Below are 20569 nucleotides of genomic sequence, written 5' to 3'. Positions count from 1 at the left end.
GAGAACACGAGTTGTTTTTTTTTTTTTGCAAACATACATGCAATAGCACACTGAGAAAATAGCAGGATGTTGCCGCACATCGTTTACTTAACAAGTAAAGATGGCGCTATCGCTCATTCCAGAGCAGAGTTACATTTTGGAGAGCTGAAGAAAGAGGTAGGCTCGGCTTGACATCATTAACCCGAGGTAATAATTTGACATCACTTCTCCCCCGAACCCTGGAATAGACCATGCTTCAAGGCAATCTGTATTTTCAGTGCACTTAACGCCTTCAGAAATATTCCCTCAGTATATTGTCAGAAAAAAAATATATTAAAAACACTCTGCACTTTCCATCCCCAAAGCACTATACAAACTATCAACTTGCTAAACCTAATATCGAGGAGGCAAGTAAGCAAATCTCACTCCCATATGCCAGATCAGAAGACAAAACAAAGGAGGTTTAAGATCAAAACTCTCCCACGGGGCTTCTGATTTTGGGTGCCCAACTTCAGATGTGCTGAGCTCCCAAAACTCTAACAAGAAGTCCCTAGAAGATGTAGTTGCTCAGCAACCTGAAAATCAGGCTCTACTTAGGTGTCAAATGTTGGGTGTCCAAAAATTCACACACTCAAAAATAGAGGCCACACATATGAGCAGCATGGTGAGCAAAGCCCAAGAACTTCCGGTGCCTCATCACATGCTTCATCCACCAAGCCAGGAAGCCACACTGAAGGAAGCGCCATTATGTGGCACTTTAAAAACCAGACTGGACAATGTGCTGGACATAGTATTGCTGAAGGCTTCCCTGCACTGGCTGTAGGGCGTAAAGGATGGCCTGAGTAAGAGTGGCAGTAGCTGGCCCTTTATTAGTTCTGAATTATACTTCAGGGTTTTCACAGAGGCTAGATATTGATAGACATGCACTCAAGAGGATGGTATACAATTATCAGTATTCATCCAACAGTCCTGCATTATTTTTTTACATCACTGTTGATTCATACAGACTGCAAAGCCCATCAAAAATGTCCCAGTGCCATTTTTGAAAGGTAAGTGGTGGGAGAAGTGGGAGGAAAGAGGAAGAGATACACAAGATAAGTATTAATGCTTAAAAGATGTCTCACCTGGAATAACAGAGATAGTTTTCAAAGCTCGGAGAACTCTGAAAGTTCTCAGTGCTGACACATTCCCAAGGTCCACAAACTCTGTGACATATCTGTAATGAGGGAGGTCACACACAAAAAACACAATGACAAAACACACACCAAAAAAACAACTACAGACAAAGCAATACGTCACCCACAGGGGCCTGTACCCAACAGCTAACACCAACCGGAGGCCGCCTTACCTGGAATTACAGAAATAGTTTTCAAAGCTCTCAGAACCCTGAAAGTGCGCAGAGCTGAAACATTGCCTAGGTTTACAAACTCTGTTATATACCTGCAGAATTAAACCAGAGTTAATGGCACCATTGGGGTCACCTGCCTTTTAATATAATCGTTTGTAGGAAACAGACTGTAATTTAAAATGCTTTAGGACTGGCATTGATAGAGACAGAAAAAAATACAAAGCCAAAACCAGTTTAAAAATGTCTCAAGAACATAGGCCAATTAGCCCAGTTGCATGGTTTGTTCTTTGAGCTTCCCCAGTCTGGAGTCTAATGTTTTAATACTGTATGGACATGTGCAAAGCAAGTTTAAAAAGTTACTTGGCAAAAGAAACCAGGTATGTTTGGAGAGACTGTTTCCTCAGTTCAGTGGGGCATGTTGTCAATCAGAGCTACTTCACTTTCCTCCCTGTTTTTAATCGTCATTAACATTTGCAGTTATCCAGCATCTAAGTGCCTCACAGACATTAATTCAGTAAACTTCGCCACCTCTCTGTAAGGCACAGTTAAGTATTATCACCATTTTAAAGATGGCCAGACTTGGGGCACGGAGAGGCTAACTGAATCAGTATCAAAGCCAGGAATAGAACCCAAGAGTCCTGGCTCCCAGGACCCCTATTGTAACCACTAAACAAACTGCCTCTGAAAATAATTCTGCTTTTTTGGGAAAGTCTGGCATTTTGTAGCTTTCCAGGCACTTCCGGTCAAATAGACCAGTGTGCAGAAGAACCAGCTAGACATCACCTAAACCTCATGAGTGGGATTTAAATGATCTATAAGCCTTGGTGAATTGGGGACAAATCTTCCTGATATGACAGCAGTACAACCCCACTGATGGTAAGGTGATTGTATGGCTATAATATGAGTGAGCCCACAATGCTTCGTACTGATGCTTTTGAGAGCCTGACAGTCTTTTCGATGTTAACATTGCCTTGCTTGTTAACTTACCATCCAGCAGCACAACAAATGATATTGGATGAGATTTTCAAAAGGAGTTAGAGGCGTTAGTTGCAATTGACCGTGAATTGGGAACCTAACTCCTTTAGGTGCCTATGAAAATCTCAGGCGTTGACTAGTTGAATTTAAGGCCTCATTTGCATTTCTTGAACAATGCATCTTTTAGTCAACAATACATAGAAAGGACAACTAGTGAAAGTGCTGGCACCCAAAAAAACCAGTGCTCCAAGCATCTGCAGTCAGTCAACACTGGGCCCTGATACTTCAGAAAAGCAGAGCACCCACAACTCCAGCGAAATGCAAGTCCCCCGGACCTTTGAAAATCAGACCCTCACGTCTTCATCAATGATCTCTCTGATTTCAGTAGCCAGTGTTGGCCCTGGACAGGTGTAAAATGTGTCAAAGCAAATATGGAAGGGAAAAAATTATTCCTCTCCCAGACGTTGGTCAGATTGTCAATGACATATTTCCACTGACAATAGCTGGAGTTGTAAGAGTGCGTTAGAACAGGCCAAGAAGTGAAACATATTTTTATAACCTACAGAGTGTCAAATGTTTAGAATTCATCTCTAATTAGGAAAATGAATTTAGTGGTCTACCTGCTGCAAGACACCTGGGCACCTCACTGCTTATTAGACTTGGAAGATAAGTTGATTCAGCAAAAGGGAAAAAGAATGAGCTAGACAAAATAAAATACTATATGGTAAACTTCCTTTTTTGGGATTCTGAATCTTTAGCCGCAAAAGGTTAATATCTATCTATTAACCCAAAAGTATCCAAGATGCTGCCCAAGAAATCCTAACATGCAAACCAAAGCCATGGAGGGAGTCAGTGGTGGAGCAGGAATTTAGAAATTCCTAGTTCCCATCCCCGTGCTCAGCTTACCAGAACATGCCAACTCTCTGGTGTAGGGATAAAGCTAGAATGCTGGGCACTAATTACAAAACCCTACCTCACTATAGGGCCCCAAACTGTGGGGTGCGCCCCCCAGGGGGCGTGCAGAGGAACTTTAGGTGGCCACACAGTGGGTCCCTGGTCCAAGGGAGGGAGGGAGCGTCACCCAGCCTTGCTCTGTCCCTAGCCGCAGCTCCGCTCCACTCCACCCTAGCTCTGCCCTCATTCCTTCTCCACCCTCAGGCCAACTCCAGTCCTAGCCCCAGCTCCTCCCTCATCCCCAGTTCTGCCCCCAAGCTCTGCCTTCAGCCCAAGCATCTCTGCTCAGGAAACCTTGGCTGTGCAGAAATGGAGTTCGGGCACAAACAGATTCCATTACTGGTGGGGAAAGGGGGGAAACGCAACAGGAAAAGTTGGGGCACCGCTGCCATAGGTGCATATTCAGAAAGCAGTGATTTGCTCCAAACATGTCCAAGTCAAAGCCGTTGTAATCAGATGCGGCTCCACGAATTTTAGTGGAGTTGGATTTAGCTCTATCTCAGAACTGCACTGAAAATAAAAGCCCGAGTCTAGACTTTGATCTTTTTGGTGACCACTTTAAGATTTCCTTGGCTTTTCCTTTTTTCCTATGCGCCCTTCCACATTTCATGTACAGATGGAACTGGTAACAGGAATAACCTGAAAATACAACTTACGCCATCATGATGACACTGAAATCTAGCCAGTTCCATGGATCGCGAAGGAAAGTAAAACCATCTATGCAGAAACCTCTTGCAATAATTTTCACAAGTGATTCAAATGTATAAATACCAGTGAATGTGTACCTGTTAAAAGGGAAGTCAAAAACAGAACTCTGCTAAGAACAATGTGGTAAAAATATAATTTCAGTCATGAAAAAATCTTTTCAAATATATTAACTTAACAAATCAAGGGGTTATAAAACCCCTATCCTACTCCCACTGACTTAAATGGGAGCAAGAGCAGGCTTATTGAATAAATGAAACAAAATTCTGCAAGAATTTAAGGAAAAAACTTTGAAGTATTTAAAAAGAGAAAGATACAAAAAAATGCTACTTACTCCACATTCTTCGACCATTCAGGTGGGTTACTAAAAGTCATGAATACACAGTTGGTCAAAATAGTGCACATAATGATCATGCTAAATAATGTAGGGTGAAGTCAAGGAATAAAGGGACACGCTAAATTGGCTATTTACATCTTTGTAAAATTCACTCCAATATAGAGACAATTCTAATTAGAATAATTTCCAGCCAGTGATCTATTCACTATCAGCGAGATAGGACAAGAGCCAAGACAGCATCCAGCAGTCACAGGAGATGGAGAAAAGACATTTTTGCATATAATTTTTTTCCATTTAACTATCTCATTGGTTTCCCCACAATTCTCTGATCTCTTGGACACTATGGGGCTGCTTCTCCACCGCATTCTGATTTGGTAGCAATTTATATCCAGTTTACACTTGTGCAAACAACTGTATGAGGGACAGAGCGACAGTGAACTGAGAAATATCACTCTCGAAAGGGCATTGCACACAAACACAGGGAGCACAGAATTTTCACATTAGTTAATATTTATGGCAAGTTAACACAGTTCTGTCCTGCCTCCAGGCATTGAACAGATGAAAGTGCACACTTGCTTCCTACTCATATTCTGCAACCAAACAAGGAAAACAAAAATACTGTCTCATCTCTTTAACATCAGACATTTTACTGCTTAGAACTAATCATGAGGGCTGTAAAACTGTAATGTACATTGAAAAAAAAAATCAGATGCATGAATAGACTCAGACTAAGGTCAGCAGAGACCATCATGATCATCTAGTTCAGGGGTGGCCAACCTGTGGTTCTAGAGCCACATGCAGCTCTTCAGAACTTAATATGCAACTCCTTGTATAGACATCGACTCCAGGACTGGAGCTACAGGCCCCAACTTTCCAGTGTGCCAGGGGGTGCTCACTGCTCAACCCCCAGTTCTGTCCCAGGCCCCAGCCCCACTCCTCCCCTTCCCGCACCCTCCCCTGAGCCTGCTATGTCCTTGCTCACCCCCCTCCTGCATGCCATGAAACAGCTGATCAGGAGGTGCAGTGGGGGAGGGGGAGGTGCTGATCGACAGGGCTGGGAGGGGTTGGAGTCTCTGGGAGCAGAGGAGTAGCTGATGGGGGGCTGCTGATGTATTTCTGTGACTCTTTGACAATGTACATTGGTAAATTCTGGCTCCTGATCTAGTTGGACCTCTGGCACTTTGCAGGCCAGAGAAACTCACCCACACGCTCCTGTAAATAAAAGAGAGTCCCTACCTCCTACTTCATAACAATTTACATTCGTCCTTTAAGTGAAACATCCCCTCAGAAATTTCATCTACATCCAGGAATAGCAACACAATCTGCTGGTAAATGAAATGAATGAGCAGCATCGTATTACATCACTAGTCAGTCAGAAACCTGGCTAGGACTTCAGTTTTTCCCAACTGCATGAAACATGAGGTGCATTTGATATGATATGCATAACTGTAAAGTGAATCCTACTGGACAGGTAGAGTCTAGCATCTTAGGAGACAAATTTTCATTCCCCCCCACCCCCCGATTTTGTGCATTCAGCTGAAGGAGGCAGGTGCGCCCACCTTGCACCAGTTGCTGCCATCATCAAGTGACCAACTGTCCAAACGATTGGCATGAGTCTCCTGATATGATTGCTCACTCTTGCAGGGCGATCACTTGCATGAGCAAAAAGTGAACAAGTCTCAAATGTGTTACTCAAAAAATGAAAGGTGTTTTTTTCATAGGCAGCACATGGTTTTCATACAACAAGAAATGGGGAGGGGGGAAATCTCTATGGCTCTTAAACTAAAAGACCATGACATTGCCCCTTTCAAGCCCCATCTTGTATAATGTGGTTCAGACAACTTGCAGCCCACTCTTTTAACATCCACTGAAATGACCAATTGCCAGAACTAACATGAACTCCTTATACACGCAGGCTGGGATTTTCAGAAATGGTCAGCATTAACTTAATTCTGCTTCCACTGAAGTCAACAGTAAAACTCCCATTGTCTTCAGAGTGGACAGAGTTATACCTTGATTTCAAATGCTGATGCATTTTTGAGAATCCTACCCTGTAATAATTTTACCAGGACCCTTCTAGGATTTACAGCCTACTGGACAGAATCTAAAAATAACCACAAGAATTCCATTTGCAATGTCAATATGTCAAGGCCTTATATTTTCTAAAGATTCCTTCGTACATAATTTCTTCTTAAAAATAAAGGGTTACCTGGTGCTAGATGCATATGTTATATTCAAGGGAACTGAAATCAAGATGAAGCATAGCTTATTGTTACGATTATGATTACAGCTTCATCAAACTGAAACGTAATTTTTCTCTCTGTTTCCAAACAGCCATTCCTAGATAGATGGATAAGAATATTTTAGACACAAACTTCAATTTGATAATTTATTTGTAAATGTGTTTTATTATTTATAACGTCACAGGATTTTTGTTTGATTCCTCCCAGATGTGAATATATTTTTATATTTATATGTAAATGCATTTTGTATATTTTTAAAATGCAGATACCATCAAAAGTAAATGTGTAAACAAACAGACACCTTCTTACTAATAGTCTGATTCTTTTTTGTATTCAGAGTCATATATGGAGGGTCTGAAGACAAAAAGAAGCATGTATTAATTACTCTTTACTGTTAAGAGCGATTCAGGAGCAACACAGCTGCAGCAGATAGAGATAGATTCTATTTTGACTCAGGCATCAACAGAATTGTTAACCAAGAGCCTGATCCAAAGCCACTGGGAAGTGTTTTCATCAGCTTCGGATCAGGCTTTAGTTTCACCTGCAAAATCTTTGCTTCAAAATGGTCAGATGCATACCCCTCAATTGCACCTTAGCCCATCTGTGAGAGCTACATTTACAAGCAACAAGACATAATCTAGAAAGAACACAGTTCAACTCATAGATCAAGATTCCAGCACCAGCAGCTGGAAAACACACATTTTATCAGTAAGCCAAGCCAAACTGATATGGAAGCTTTTGAGATACCACAGACCTGGGACTCCACAAAGTCTATTTTGCAGTCACTTTGCAGAGTAGAAAAGTATGATTTGCCAGACTGGAAAGACCCATCTCATCCAGTAAGTTCTCTCTTACAACACAAGCATCAGATGCTTCAGAGAACATGGATCATTATGGAATAAACCTGCCCATAGAGGGAGGTTTGAGAGACACCAACAGACTTATAATTATGTTCCTATTCATCTCTAAGTAAAGCACCACTGGCTGCATCTCTGGCTCATAGTTTGTTTAATGGTGTCACCAGCTAGATAAACCTTTACTTCTCTTGTGGAGAATAGCCGTAGACTATTTCTGTTCCCGTATTTAGTGGCTCTTGGGTACTGGAAGAATGGATGTGCATATACACAGTGTAGTGTGGATCTTTGTAAATGAAATGTTACTGGATATGCCAGGCCTATAGGAACTATAATTACTTATTCATAAACAAAATAATTACTAATGTATAAACTTGGAGCCCAAACCATTGAGATCCCCTTCACTGACCTCGTCGAGTGTTGACTGTGTACTACATAAATAAGTTTTGAACCAAGTGGTAAGACAAGTCATTGATTTTTTCGAGCAGTAAAACATCAGCAGCACAGCAGTCAATTATTAATAAAAAAGGATATGAATGTATCAAAATTTTAATAGCTATTCTCCTAAGCAGATTAAAAGGAGTTAAAATGTACAAGGCAGGTGTGGCACTAAATCGGAAGAGTGTTTTCCCTCTGTTCAGTACTACAAAGGTCTGCAGAGAAAGAGAAAGAGAGAGAGTTAATGCATGAAATATCAAAGTATGAAACATATGTACAGCAAAAAACAGGACAACTTTCAGGGCAAGAATTTAAAAGTCACACAAGAATTACATCTTCTGGTGTTTGTAAGAAGATTAGTGTTTAAGAAGTCCCCCGCTTCATGCTAGAGTATCATTATTATTGGTTTTATGGTACCATCTAGAGGCTGAACAAAGATCAGAGCCCCTTGTGCCAAGCACTGTATAAACAGAAGAGAGAGTCTCTGGCCCCAAGAGTTTACAATCGAAACAGCCAAGACAGACAGAGTAGGAGAAAAGAAGTATTACTATCCCCACCTTACAAAGGGGGGGGGGGGAATCCAGGCCCAGAGATGTTAAGTGACTTGCCAAAGGTCATACAGGAAGTCAGTAGCAGAGCCAGAGCTGAACCCAGACCTCAAGTCCTAGTTCAGCACCTTAACCTAAGACTATCCTTCATCTCAAATATGGCAGACACCGGGCTTCATAGATCTGTGACTCTCCCAATTCTGCTAATTACATTGCCACCCTGCATCAGTTTGTGGCAAGAGCACACTTCATCATCTGCAAAGGAGGAGGAAAAAGTGACATAAGCAGAAAAAACAATATCCTGAAGCTCAACCCTGGCAGAACTGAGCAGAGCCAGGTGTCCAGCATAGACGTGCATGCTGCTCCCCGAGAGCGCTGAGCATACTGCATAATGCTGCACACACCTGAGCCATGACCGTGTGTTTCCATCACCTCCTCCTCCCCAGTTAGAAATGTAAAAACGTACAGGGAAGTGCCAGGCAGGGTTTCTCTCCTTGCTCTTACACAAGCTGTGTAATAAACTAGGTAAGTAAATACCCACTGGGCAAAACAGGTTTTTCCTACTCAGACCTCAGGTCCCAAAATATAAATCACCCATTTCAACAACCTATCAGAGCCTTTGTGACCTCCATCATCAGACAGACCCTGCATCCCACCAGTGAGAGATCGAGAGAGAGAACCTGCATCACCTCCCTAGTCAAACCGATCTTTCCCTCCTCCCATGCCCCCACCAGAGAGTACACGTGGCCTCCCTCAGACAGACACTCCCCTGTCCCCCCACGCATAGGGCCTCCCTTGTCAGATTGACCCCTCTCCTCCCCCTCACGACCCCCGTCGTCTCACCTAGAGTTGTGAATATCTTATTCCCCAAGCTCTGCTCCCTTGAACAAAGCTCAACAGTTGACTTGACAACTACAGAAACTATAAAAAATTACAATCCAGGCACATCCAAGTATATAAAGCATGCCCCTCCCCTGCAAAGGGAAAAAAATCTCTCATGACAACTACGGAAGATGCACTGCCCATCAGTCCAGTGAATGTGGGTGAGAACATTCAGGAGCTACATTGCTTGCCCCTTTCATCACAACAGCAGACAGAGCAAGAGTGACACGTTAAAAGGCAGCAATGTGATTACAGCCAGCATCCAGCAAGAACTGTCAGGACTCAGGGACGCTTGTTTTACTCAATTCAAAATTAACTATTGGCCACTCAAGAAAGTCTCTCTTGCACAATCAGCTAGGAAGGAACCAACTCCACAGCTAAAAAGCTTACAAAACTAGCAGCATATATATAAGGGGGAATTTCTGATTAAATAAACACAAGGGGGGGGGATCACCTGTGGTAATGAGTTATGATAAACAGATAAACCCCAACTGGCCCTCTTGTTAACACCTCAGCAGAGAAGCCAAGGAAACAGGGCTATGAGAAGATGGTGGTTCTGCTGGGCCTAAGTTCCCGCATGCTGGCCACACAGTAGAGAACCTTTTAGTGCCACTGCCCATGCTATCGCTCTTCTGTGCATGGAGGATTCCCATCACCAGAGCTCTCCATGCAGCACAAAAGCCATACAATTCCCCACCACCACCACGATTAAAAAAAAGACTGAACTGTCTGAGCTGTCCAACCTGCAGGAAGCCTTCATACCTGCTGTTTACCGGCTTCCTGTCTAGACAAGGTTGCTTTACAAAGGTATCTGCAATGTAACATTTACATGGGATACACTGAATGCAACAGCCCCGTCCCTCAGAGGGCCCTTTAATGAGCCCAATTACAGAAAAGCCAGTGGACTCAACAGGATCCCTGTTGAGTCTCCACACAGCAGCGTAGTGCCTGCTTTCTCCCTCCACAGATGTGCTGAGTACTCACCGGTTATTGCTGTAGATCTGGGCCTAGATCGGGGTGGGCAAACGATGCCCCACGAGCCATTTTAAGCTGGCCGTCGAGCCCCCGCTGGGAAGCGGGGTATGAGGCCACTCTACGGGGCTCCTAGAAGCAGTGGCATGGTCCTGCTCCGCCACTCCAGCCAGGGAGCAGGGTCGGGGGCCACTCCACAGCGCTTCCAGAAGCAGCGGCATGGCCTCACTACAATGCCTACATATAGGGGCTGCCTGGGGCTCTGCTCTGACTGCTGTCCCCACCCCAAGTGCCGCCTCTACAGCTCCCATTGGCTGGGAACCGCGGCCAATGGGGCGGCGCCTGTGGACAGGGCAGTGCGCAGAGCTGCCTGGCCATGGCTCCGCGTAGGAGCCATAGCGGGGATATTGCAACTGCTCTGGGAGCTGCTTGAGGTAAGCACCACCTGGAGCCTGCATCCCTGAGCTTCTCCCCACGCCGCAACCCACTGCCCCAGCCCTGATCCCCTTCTCTCCCTCCAAACCCCTGAACCCTCTTGCACCCCAAACCCCTCATCCCCAGCCCCACTCCAGAGCCTGCATCCCCAGCCAGAGCCCTAACCCCCGCCCCAGCCTGGAACCCCCTCCAGCCCACTGAACTCCTCATTTCTGGCCCCACCCTGAAGCCCAAACCCCCAACCAGTACCCTCACCCCCTACGGCACCCCAGCCCCAATTTTGTGAGCATTCATGGCCCACCATACAATCTCTATTCCCAGATGTGGCCCTTAAGTTTGTCCACCCTGGCCTAGATTTTTTTTTTAAATGTTCAGTCTGAGTAATCTAAGGAGCAACATGGATTTCTCTCTCTCTCACACACACACACACACACACACACACATACACACACACACAGTCACAGACTTTAACCAGACAACATCCCCTTAGAAGAAACCACTACACGTTATCTGCAAATGGAAGGCCACAATTTGGCCTGAAAGCTCACAGAAGAGAGACTATGGAGCATCATTGGCCATTGGGTGCCTTTTTTGAAGGGATATTTTATTTTCTCCACCTTATTAAAATATTCCTCCTTTCTCTTTGAGGGAAAAGAATTATCATCAATTTTACAGATGGGGAAAAAAGGTGACGCACAGAATTTTAAAATTACTTCCCAAAGCTATACCACAAGTCCATTCCAGATGCAGGATTAGAACTTCAGAATTCCTAACTTCCAATGCTTTGCTCATTATTCCAGACGTACTATGTCTCAATGTGTTATTGAGTTTGTAATGAGTTTCTGTATTGTCTGAGTAGTGGTATCTGCTCACTATAAAAGTGGCTGGCACATAGGTCCTCGGGGCTTCTCCAGTGCTACAAGGTGGTGGGTGACTTCCAGCCCAAATGACCCTGAAGAGGTGAAGCTCAGAAAGGTGAACAGACAGGTCAATTCTGGAGTGACTGGTGCACTGTAAGACAGCAGTGGAAGGATTACTTGCACTGGATCAGTTAAAATTGGAAGTAGGAAGTATTCAAAATGCCACTAAACTACTTTAACTCCAGATGACTCAGAAGCACGGCAGTTATGAATTGCATTGAGTTCAAAGTCCAGAGAGCCATCAATGGAGTGTGTGCACACATGTGGCAACCACTAAAATAAGAGAGTTAAACCAGTCCAACTTCTGTATGTTGACGATAAGATCATCATTGGCTTCAGCACAAGTTGGGTAAGGGCCAGCATATGTGAACAATTTTACTCTGATACACTAGCACAAAGACCCTCCCCCCAAATACAACAAAAACTCTCCGGTCTAAACAGACTTGTTCACATCTACATTGGGAATCTGTGTAGGCAGTGACAATTATGAGCTTCCAAGATGTTGGAGATGTTCCCCATTGTCCTGGAGCAGGTGAGGCAGCAGTTCAGACTATTCACAGTTGATAAGGCTCCAGGCCTAGGGGAATTGTATACTCAAATCCTGCAGGAAGTAGGACAGAGGAAAGCCATAAGGGTAAGATTTACACAGAAAACTAGAAAGCTCCAATAATTAACAATGAAGAAAGGGAGGATCTTGCCAACTTCAAAAGAGAAGTTGCTAGTCTGACCTCAGTTGTGGGGGGAAGATATTGGAAGCACTGATTGGGAACAAGATGACAACACATTCAGAAATGTATAATTAAGTGAGAAGCAGTCCACAGGGACTTGCCAAATGAAGGATCACACGCCACAGCCTTCCTAATATTTCTTTTAAGATGTTATTGCCTTGGTAGATAAGTGGAAGTGGAGGGAGGAGAGAAAAAAAGCAAGTGGATCATAATTTATTTGGATTTCAATGTCATTTGAGACCACAGTGAGAGTGATTGAGTCACAAAGTCAGACTCCAGAAAGTATGGTGCAATAGTGAAAGGAGACAAAATTACTGAAACAGATGAACAACAGACTGAAGGAAAGGACATTACGGATGTTTGTGATGGATACAACTCCAGTGAGAGAGAGAAAACGTAAGGTCTACAATGGATCAGTATGACTAACATAGGAATCACTGTATCAAATCAGACCAAAAACCCATCTAAATCCAGTATTTCATCTCTGACAGTGACCGATACTAAATGCTAAATTTACCTTAGATGCACACACTCCTGACTGAGGGAGATTATTTCCAAACCATGTAAATTTTCTTCTGTCTCATAATTAAGCTGGGCGGCAGCAGATGAAGAATAGAGAGAAAAACAACGTAAAGGCACGTGAGTTTAGCATTCTTGGTTAATAGGCTGTGCTGTTCACTGTACCAACAGTGTGTTGTACTCGACGGTGCAAGCCAAATACAAGCTAGAAATTAGAGCCTAGAAGGAAGCACAGTACAATCGAGGGGAAGAAAGAAGAGGGAAATGTTTCCAGGAGATTGTTAATCAAGCAACATGTGGGGACCACATAAAACAGGGTTGTACAATTTAACTCAAGCTCAGCCTTAGCCAAATCTGGATCTACGATCCCGCAGCGTGTATCACTTAGCAGATTGTTCTTCCAGCTCAGGAAAGTAACAGTGCACCAGTTTACACTGTCTCTGTCACAAGAAGGGACAGTTTGTTTGTTTCATTTAAACCTGCCTAAAGCAAAGTTAAGATTCTTCAGCAATCCCCCCAGGACTCTTGGATTAAGTAGATTTCTCTCCCAGATGAACCACATGGCCCCTGCCCCTTGGCTTCAGACCACCTTGCAATGCACCCAGGAAAGTACAGCTATTGTCCCTTGTCAAGTGTCCTTGGAGCCAGGTTCAACAGATGAACATTTTTAACCACTGGCAAGGAGCCCAACCTGCAGAATTGGGATGTTCAGGAGTCCACAGTGGTTTTGTTCTGGCCTCTCCCTTAAGCGTGTTTATTGTCAGTCATGATTCAAATGTACACAGCATTCTAACGGGGAACAATCTAGGATAACCCATCACCTGAAAAGCACACAATGCAACACAAAGAATGTAAAATATATCTATGGGCTGCAGACCACATACAAACCATCTCTGTGAGACTCACGTGTGTACAACTGGAGAGGTGAGTCTAGAAGACTGGTCCTTCAATAGCAAAACACACTGGCCCCTCCCACTCAAGTGAAACGAAGGGAACAGCCTGTACGCACTGAGAAGTTTGAATTCTAATGCACCATATCCTCTTACAGCATTAGGAAAGATTTCTTATGCTATATTACAGACCAAATGCAGCAGAATCCATGCATTAGAATGAAACTCATCCCCCACAGATGGCCAGCACAAGGCCTATAAACTGCCTAAAACCCCCTAAACCCACACACACTTCAGTATTTAACCCACCCTTTGGCCCAGCCCTTAGCCTCATGGGTCCCAACACAACAGAATCCACAAGAGCCCTCTGCCAAGACAGATGATGTTTCCCAGAATTTTTCTTAAGGAATTATTAATGATCTGGATGATGAGATGAATTGCACCCTCAGCAAGTTCGCAGATGACACTAAACTGGGAGGAGAGGTAGATACACTGGAGGGTAGGGATAAGATCCAGAGTGACCTAGACAAATTGGAGCATTGGGCCAGAAGAAATCTGATGAGGTTCAACAAGAACAAGTGCAGAGTCCTGTACTTAGGAAGGAAGAATCTCATGCACCATTACAGGCTGGGGACCAACTGGCTAAGCAGCAGTTCTGCAGAAAAGGACTTGGGGATTACAGTGGACGAGAAGCTGGATATGAATCAGCAGTGTGCCCTTGTTGCCAAGAAGGCCAACGGCATATTGGGCTGCATTAGTAGGAGCATTGCCAGCAGATCAAGGGAAGTGATTATCCTCTTCTATTCGGCACTGGTGAGGCCACACCTGGAGTATTATGTCCAGTTTTTGTCCCCATCCACTACAGAAGCGATGTTGAGAGAGTCCAGCAGAGGGCAACAAAAATGATTAGGGGGCTGTGGTACATGACTTACAAGGAGAGGCTGAGGGGAACTGGGCTTATTTAGTCTGCAGAAGAGAAGAGTGACAGGGGATTTGATAGCAGCCTTCAACTATCTGAAGGGGGGTTCCAAAGAGGATGAAGCTCGGCTGTTCTCAGTGGTGGCAGATGACAGAACAAGAAGCAATGGTCTCAAGTTGCAGTGGGGCAGGTCTAGGTTGGATATTAGGAAACACTATTTCACTAGGAGGCTGGTGAAGCACTGGAATGGGCTACCTAGGGAGGTGGTGGAATCTCCATCATTAGAGGGTTTTTAAGGCCCGGTTTGACAAAGCCCTGGCTGGGATAATTTAGTTGGTGTTGGTCCTGCCTTGAGCAGGGGATTGGACTAGATATCTCCTGAGGTCTCTTCCAACCCTAATATTATATAATTCTATGATTCTAATTCGCCATTCACTAGTGCAACAAAATATTTTAGCTCCTTTGGCTAAAGTAGACCATAGAGCAGTAAACTAGTTAAAAGGGAAAAACAAAACTGGATTGTGGTTTAGTACCCAGGTCGTGGTCTTGGTCTTCCTACTTGCCCTCCCTACCACACACATGCTCCTCTAACTCTTGCTGGATAACCATGTAACTCGATTCCCCCACCCCCCCCAATCAATAATGTGCCAACACAGTGGAGTAATTTGAGTGCAAATGTACATTTTCTTTCCAATAGGATTGATCCAGCCAGGGTTGATTTGTATCTGCTAACCTGGGGCGGGTATTTTTAGCAGAAGGCAAGTGAGTTTCTTAGTTTCGTTTTTGCCCTTGTATTTCTTTTGTGAGCCCCTCAACTACAAAACCTGGATTGAAAAATGGAAAAAAGCCACAAAGGTGTGTGGGGGGCCAGTATTATGGGTTTCACTACTCACCACTGGCACACTTCTTTGCAGCTCACCTGAGGATTAGCTCACCACTCCTCTCGCATCCCCTCCTTCAGTCACTTGTCCTGTTGTTTGTCTCTCTCTCTTCCGAGACTCAGCGTGCTCCCTCTTCATGTCTTGGCCTTACAGCCAGGTCACCACAGTCATCTCCTTCCAGGGTATCGAAATCCCATTGGATGACTGTCCCAGCAGTCTTCTACTCCACTGCCCCAGTGGCTGGTAGGGGAACCCAGGCCTGCCCCCTGCTCTAGGTTCCAGCCCAGGGACCCTACAACCCGTAGCCAAGATCTGCTCTGTCTCAACCTTTGCTGCTACGTCCCTGAGCTGCGCTTCCAACTTTGCCTCTATAAGGCTCCTTCTATATCTTTCTGTGGGCAAGCCATTCCCTCAGGGCCAGGCTCCAGGCGCTGGGATTTCTCCTTTGCTTCGCTAAACCCAGAGAATAACTGCAAACCTTACCACCACACCACCCCTTACCACCAACTGCCTCTCTTTGTGCCTCCCCCAGCCGGTTTCATCAGCCCTGACCCTCCTCCAGGTCCAACTATCACCCTTGGCCCTTTGCACCTAGACAGGCCTTATGAGGGGCAGACACCCCAGCACAGGCAATTTCTATTTTTGATCATAAAAAAACAAACCAACTCTATTTTCACACACAATGAAAAACCTCAAATATATGAGATTCTAGTTTTTTTAAAGAATTTTCCCACACCTCTTTAATATAACCTTTGCAGCTTGATGCAGGGGGTGGAGAAAATGATGCAGGAGGTGGAGTAAAAGACATAAAGGACCAAGCCAATAGGTATCAAACGCAGTATTGGCAAGGGAGGACATGATGACTAGGGCCCTGGACTGGGATTTGAGAGATCTTGGTTCTATATCTTCCGGAGGAATGACCTGCTCTGTGACCTTGGAGAAGTCACATTCCCTCTTTTTCCCTTCTATTTGTTTATTTAGATTGTAAACCCTCTGAGCCAGGGACTCTGCTTTATTGTGCACCTGCACAGTGCCTAGAAGAATGGGACCTCCAGGTACACCAATGATACAAATAATTAATAATAAATAAATCAATAATTATAAAGCCTGGTCACTAGGTAGTCGACACTTATGATTCCAGGTGCCTACTGTAATTTATTAGCTCTACCAGGGTCCCTGGTGAACTCTTAGGTAAGTCTCCGGATGGTGCAGTGAGTAGGTGAAGGAAAGAAAAGCCAAAACATGTTTGGTAATTTAAAAACTAGTCTGAATTTTTTTTTTTAATAGTGCTGACTTCTTAGAACTTATCAATTTCAAAATGGCTGCATGTACTTAAAGTTGTTTCTGGTTCCATTCCAAGAAACATCTTTAGGCCTTTTAAGCCATAATATTCATTGCCTCAAGACCTGCAGAGGCGAAGCTCAGAGGCAAGAATCATCTGGAGAAAGGCACTGTGCACAGAGGTACCTTATGGAAGAACTGACTGCCCAAAAATCTCAGCAGTTCATTTTTTGAGGTTTAAAAGGAACCATCCATTTTAATTATTTTATCTTTAGGATGGAAACTATATTATACGGGAAAAAATTAGACATTTCTGATTTAAAAGGAATGGTACCATCGGAACAGGTTTTGTTAGGAAACATTGTTTTAAAATAACTTATTTAGCAATTTGCAGTACAGCCCATGATAGGTGTTATATTACAGTGCACAGATAAGATTAATAAAATGGTAAAAAATAATTCCAGTTACATGCAGGTTTAAATTACTTTAATCTTACGTAGACTTTAAACTAAGCACTCCTAGGATGGACTACAAAAGCAGGACAAGTGCAGGTAGACAGGATTTAGGAGAAGAAGAAAGGTTTAATGAAGAGTGTGGAGAACTCATGGAACTGCATTCCCGTGGGTAACAATAGAGCAGTTGGCCTTAATGTCAAGTTTTACCAAGAGTGATTGATCAGGGCTATCCTGGTGGCAAAGCCTGTGTAAGTATTTCTACCACATCTGTATTCAAAAAAGTCTATCAAGAAATGTGCACTAAGAGGAATTTTGACACCCTACAGGCTAGGGAAGGATACAGTAAGTGAAAAGAAAATGCAAGAGTCTTTTGAGGCTTTTGACACAGTCCCACATGGCATTCTCATGAGCAAACTAAGGGAATATGATCCAGATGAAATTACTATAAGATAAGCGCATAATTGGTTGAAAGACTATACTCAGGCAGTAGTTATCAATGGCTCGCTATCAGCTTGGGAGGAGGTATCTAGTGAGATTCAGCAAGGGTCTGTCCTACATCTGGTACTATTCAACATTTTCATTAACAACCTGGATAATGGAGTGAAGAGTATACGTATAAAATCTGCACATGACAGCATCCAGGGAGATTTAGGTTAGATATTATGAAAAACTTTCTAACTCTAAGGATAGTTAAGCACTAGAACAGGCTTCCAAGGGAGGCTGTGGAATCCCTATCACTGGAGGTTTTTAAGAACAGGCTGGACAAACAACTGTCAGGGATGGTCTAGGTTTACTTGATCCTGCTTCCTGAAGTCCCTTCCAGCCCTACATTTCTACAAAGAGTTCTTCTAAAGACTTTTTTTGGCTCTGAATGATGTGGTTCCTGTGTATATCAGACAGCTCATTTTCCAGGCACAGCATTTGTCCCTTTGTTCCTCAGTAGCCCGTTGTTTAGCACGGAAAGGGTTAAGGACAAATTTTCTGCCACGTTTTGTGCTTCTTCTAAACTTATTTTGAGCACAGGGTGAGGAGAACTGGGGAGGAGGAGGAGCTGAGATGAGGGGAAGAAACTCATGGAATTTTTAGAATTATTTTCCTTTTCAAAGAAATGCTTCTAGAGAGTTTTTTTAAGAAAATAAAAGCAACATTGAGTAACTGCAGCCCAGGAAACCTGGGTTCAATTCCCTGCTCTGACACAGATGCCTTGTGTAACCCTGCATATGGTACTTCATCTGTCTAGAGCTCAATTCCCACATCTGTAAAACATGGATCAACCCTTCCTTTGTCCCACCCACCAAACATTGCAGATATGATCTCATCTCCCATCAGCCCCATTCCCAAAGCAGGCTGGGAAGAAGCGATCAGCCTAGGTTAAATGGGCACCAGTCTCCCTCGCTCTGCTGTGATTATGAGAAGATAGTAACAAATGGTCCAGGATCTGGATTCTGCTTCCCAAATTAAAGTGGGTCAGACAGAGAGACCCAGGGGAAACACATTAAACACAACAGCTCTGGGAAGGGATGCTTCTTTGGAAACTCAGGGGACCAACCCAAACCTTATGCTTCATACATCTCCCCATCTGAATGTTTCACTGCATCCCCCGCAAGGCATGGAGAGCCCAGCAGTAGCACCTCAAGTCTTTTCTGCCTTCACCAGCATGAGACACATTACTCAGGAATTCAAAGACATCATGGGAGGAAGGTCCTTGAAGCACATGCTGCAGGTGGACAGGCCTCCCTGATCCATCTCACATATCCCTTCACTACCTCCCAGTTTCATACACTCACTCATGGTGAGTTTTGGGCAGGATGGCTTCATTCCAACAGGGCATGTGAATTGATGCAGATGCAAATCACTTTAGTGGTCCATGCACACTAGCAGGATCCTCAGGTACACACCTACAAGTCACAGGTGACCTTAGCTGATACATTAGGTTTCGCCACCTGACTCATGGGCTGGGCTTCACAGTTGCTGAGCATCCACAACTCCTGCTGACATCAATCTACATAAGTTCATATATGGTCCCCGCATCCTGATAGTACTAAAGTATTTAAAAATAGAAAGGCCATTACCAGGATCTGTATTTCTTTTCTTCATTCCCAGTCAGTGACCTACAAGGTCCACAGTCCCTTAGAGCCAAGCCATGATCATCATGCTCAGTTTTAAAAAACCACCTGTGGAATGTGTGAATACAAAGGACATCATGGCCTCCAAAAGAGCCATCATCTGATAAGAACTCTCCAGCCAAACTTGATGGGCACAGATTGCATAAATAAAACACAACCAACCATTCATTCAAGTGACAGCTAAATGCCTCCAAAGTTTGCATTGGAGAAGGGGCATGTGAGAGGGGAAAATTTAAAAAAAGAGAGAGAGAGACTCACAGACCCTGTTAACAGGATAAGTTTTCCAGAATCTGAACTCATTTCCATTATCCCATTATTCACTGAAAGGTCTTAGACCTGGGCTCAACTCAGACTCTGAAGTTTTGCAACTTAAGCCCCTTTCCAGTAAGATACTTCAGCACGTGCTTAATGTTAACCCTCTGAGTAGACTTGAACAGGGCCAGGACTTCACACACTGACTTCAGTGGGACTACTCAGTTCACAAGTCGGCTTCCTCTGGGCCCCGGGGGTGTTCAACCCGCCACTCTGCCCCAGGCCCCGCCCCCACCCCTGCCCCACCTCTTTTTGTCCCCACTCTACCCCCCCCCCCTTTGCCTCTTCTCAAGGAAGCTGATCGTGGCAGGCAGGAGACTCTGGAAGGAAGGGTGAGGAGCTGATTGGCAGGGCCACCCGGTGGGTGGCACTGGGCAGGCGGGGGAGGTGGACTGGCTGCCAATGGGTGCTAAGCACCCAATAATTTTTTTTCTGTGGGTGCACTAGCCCTGGAGCTCGAACAGAGTTGGTGCCTACGACTCAGTTACTTAGGCATGTACTGAAGTACCTTGCTGAACTGGGAACTTGAAAAGCAACTGTGAGTTCACAAAATCTCACCCCTCATATAATTTTAAGCCATGTTTTCCCACACACCCTCCCCCCAGGTGGCATTTTTCTAGCTTAAAGGGAAGCCCAAGCTATGTATTAGGTAGGGCCACCCAGAGAAGCTCAGAAGACACAAAGTGGGCCTATCCATAGCAGGTAGACCATTTTTTCCTTTACAATCTTTCTGTCTCCCTTTTCTGATTCTCTGCCTCCTCCCCTGCAGTGCTTCTGGGGGTGTTCCATGTTGTCCACGTTCTGCTCCATTCTAAAGGCAATATCCACCTCGTCTCTCTAATATCCTGGGACCAACATGACTACAATG

General features: G+C 44.3%; 1 protein-coding gene across 2 annotated transcripts in view; it reads right to left on the bottom strand.

Moving 5' to 3' along the window:
* Nucleotides 1-20569, bottom strand: part of SCN8A (sodium voltage-gated channel alpha subunit 8) — a 95785-nt gene that overhangs the window by 70849 nt on the left and 4367 nt on the right. Inside the window, exons 2-5 of one of the 2 annotated variants that reach the window (XM_032785643.2) lie at nucleotides 7930-8048; nucleotides 4296-4385; nucleotides 3913-4041; nucleotides 1328-1419 (exon numbers count right to left, since the gene is read on the bottom strand). In XM_032785643.2, coding sequence (XP_032641534.1) covers nucleotides 1328-1419; nucleotides 3913-4041; nucleotides 4296-4385; nucleotides 7930-8048 — 430 coding nt within the window. Of the gene's footprint in view, nucleotides 1-1103; nucleotides 1196-1327; nucleotides 1420-3912; nucleotides 4042-4295; nucleotides 4386-7929; nucleotides 8049-20569 lie in introns of both variants that reach the window. The other variant, XM_032785642.2, reaches the window with a different exon arrangement.

This window comes from Chelonoidis abingdonii, chromosome 26 (assembly GCF_003597395.2).
Source record: "Chelonoidis abingdonii isolate Lonesome George chromosome 26, CheloAbing_2.0, whole genome shotgun sequence".
In the NCBI taxonomy this organism is placed as follows: domain Eukaryota; kingdom Metazoa; phylum Chordata; order Testudines; family Testudinidae; genus Chelonoidis; species Chelonoidis abingdonii.
The sequence above is the reverse complement of the archived record's forward strand: the minus strand, read 5'-3'. Positions and strand labels throughout refer to the sequence as shown.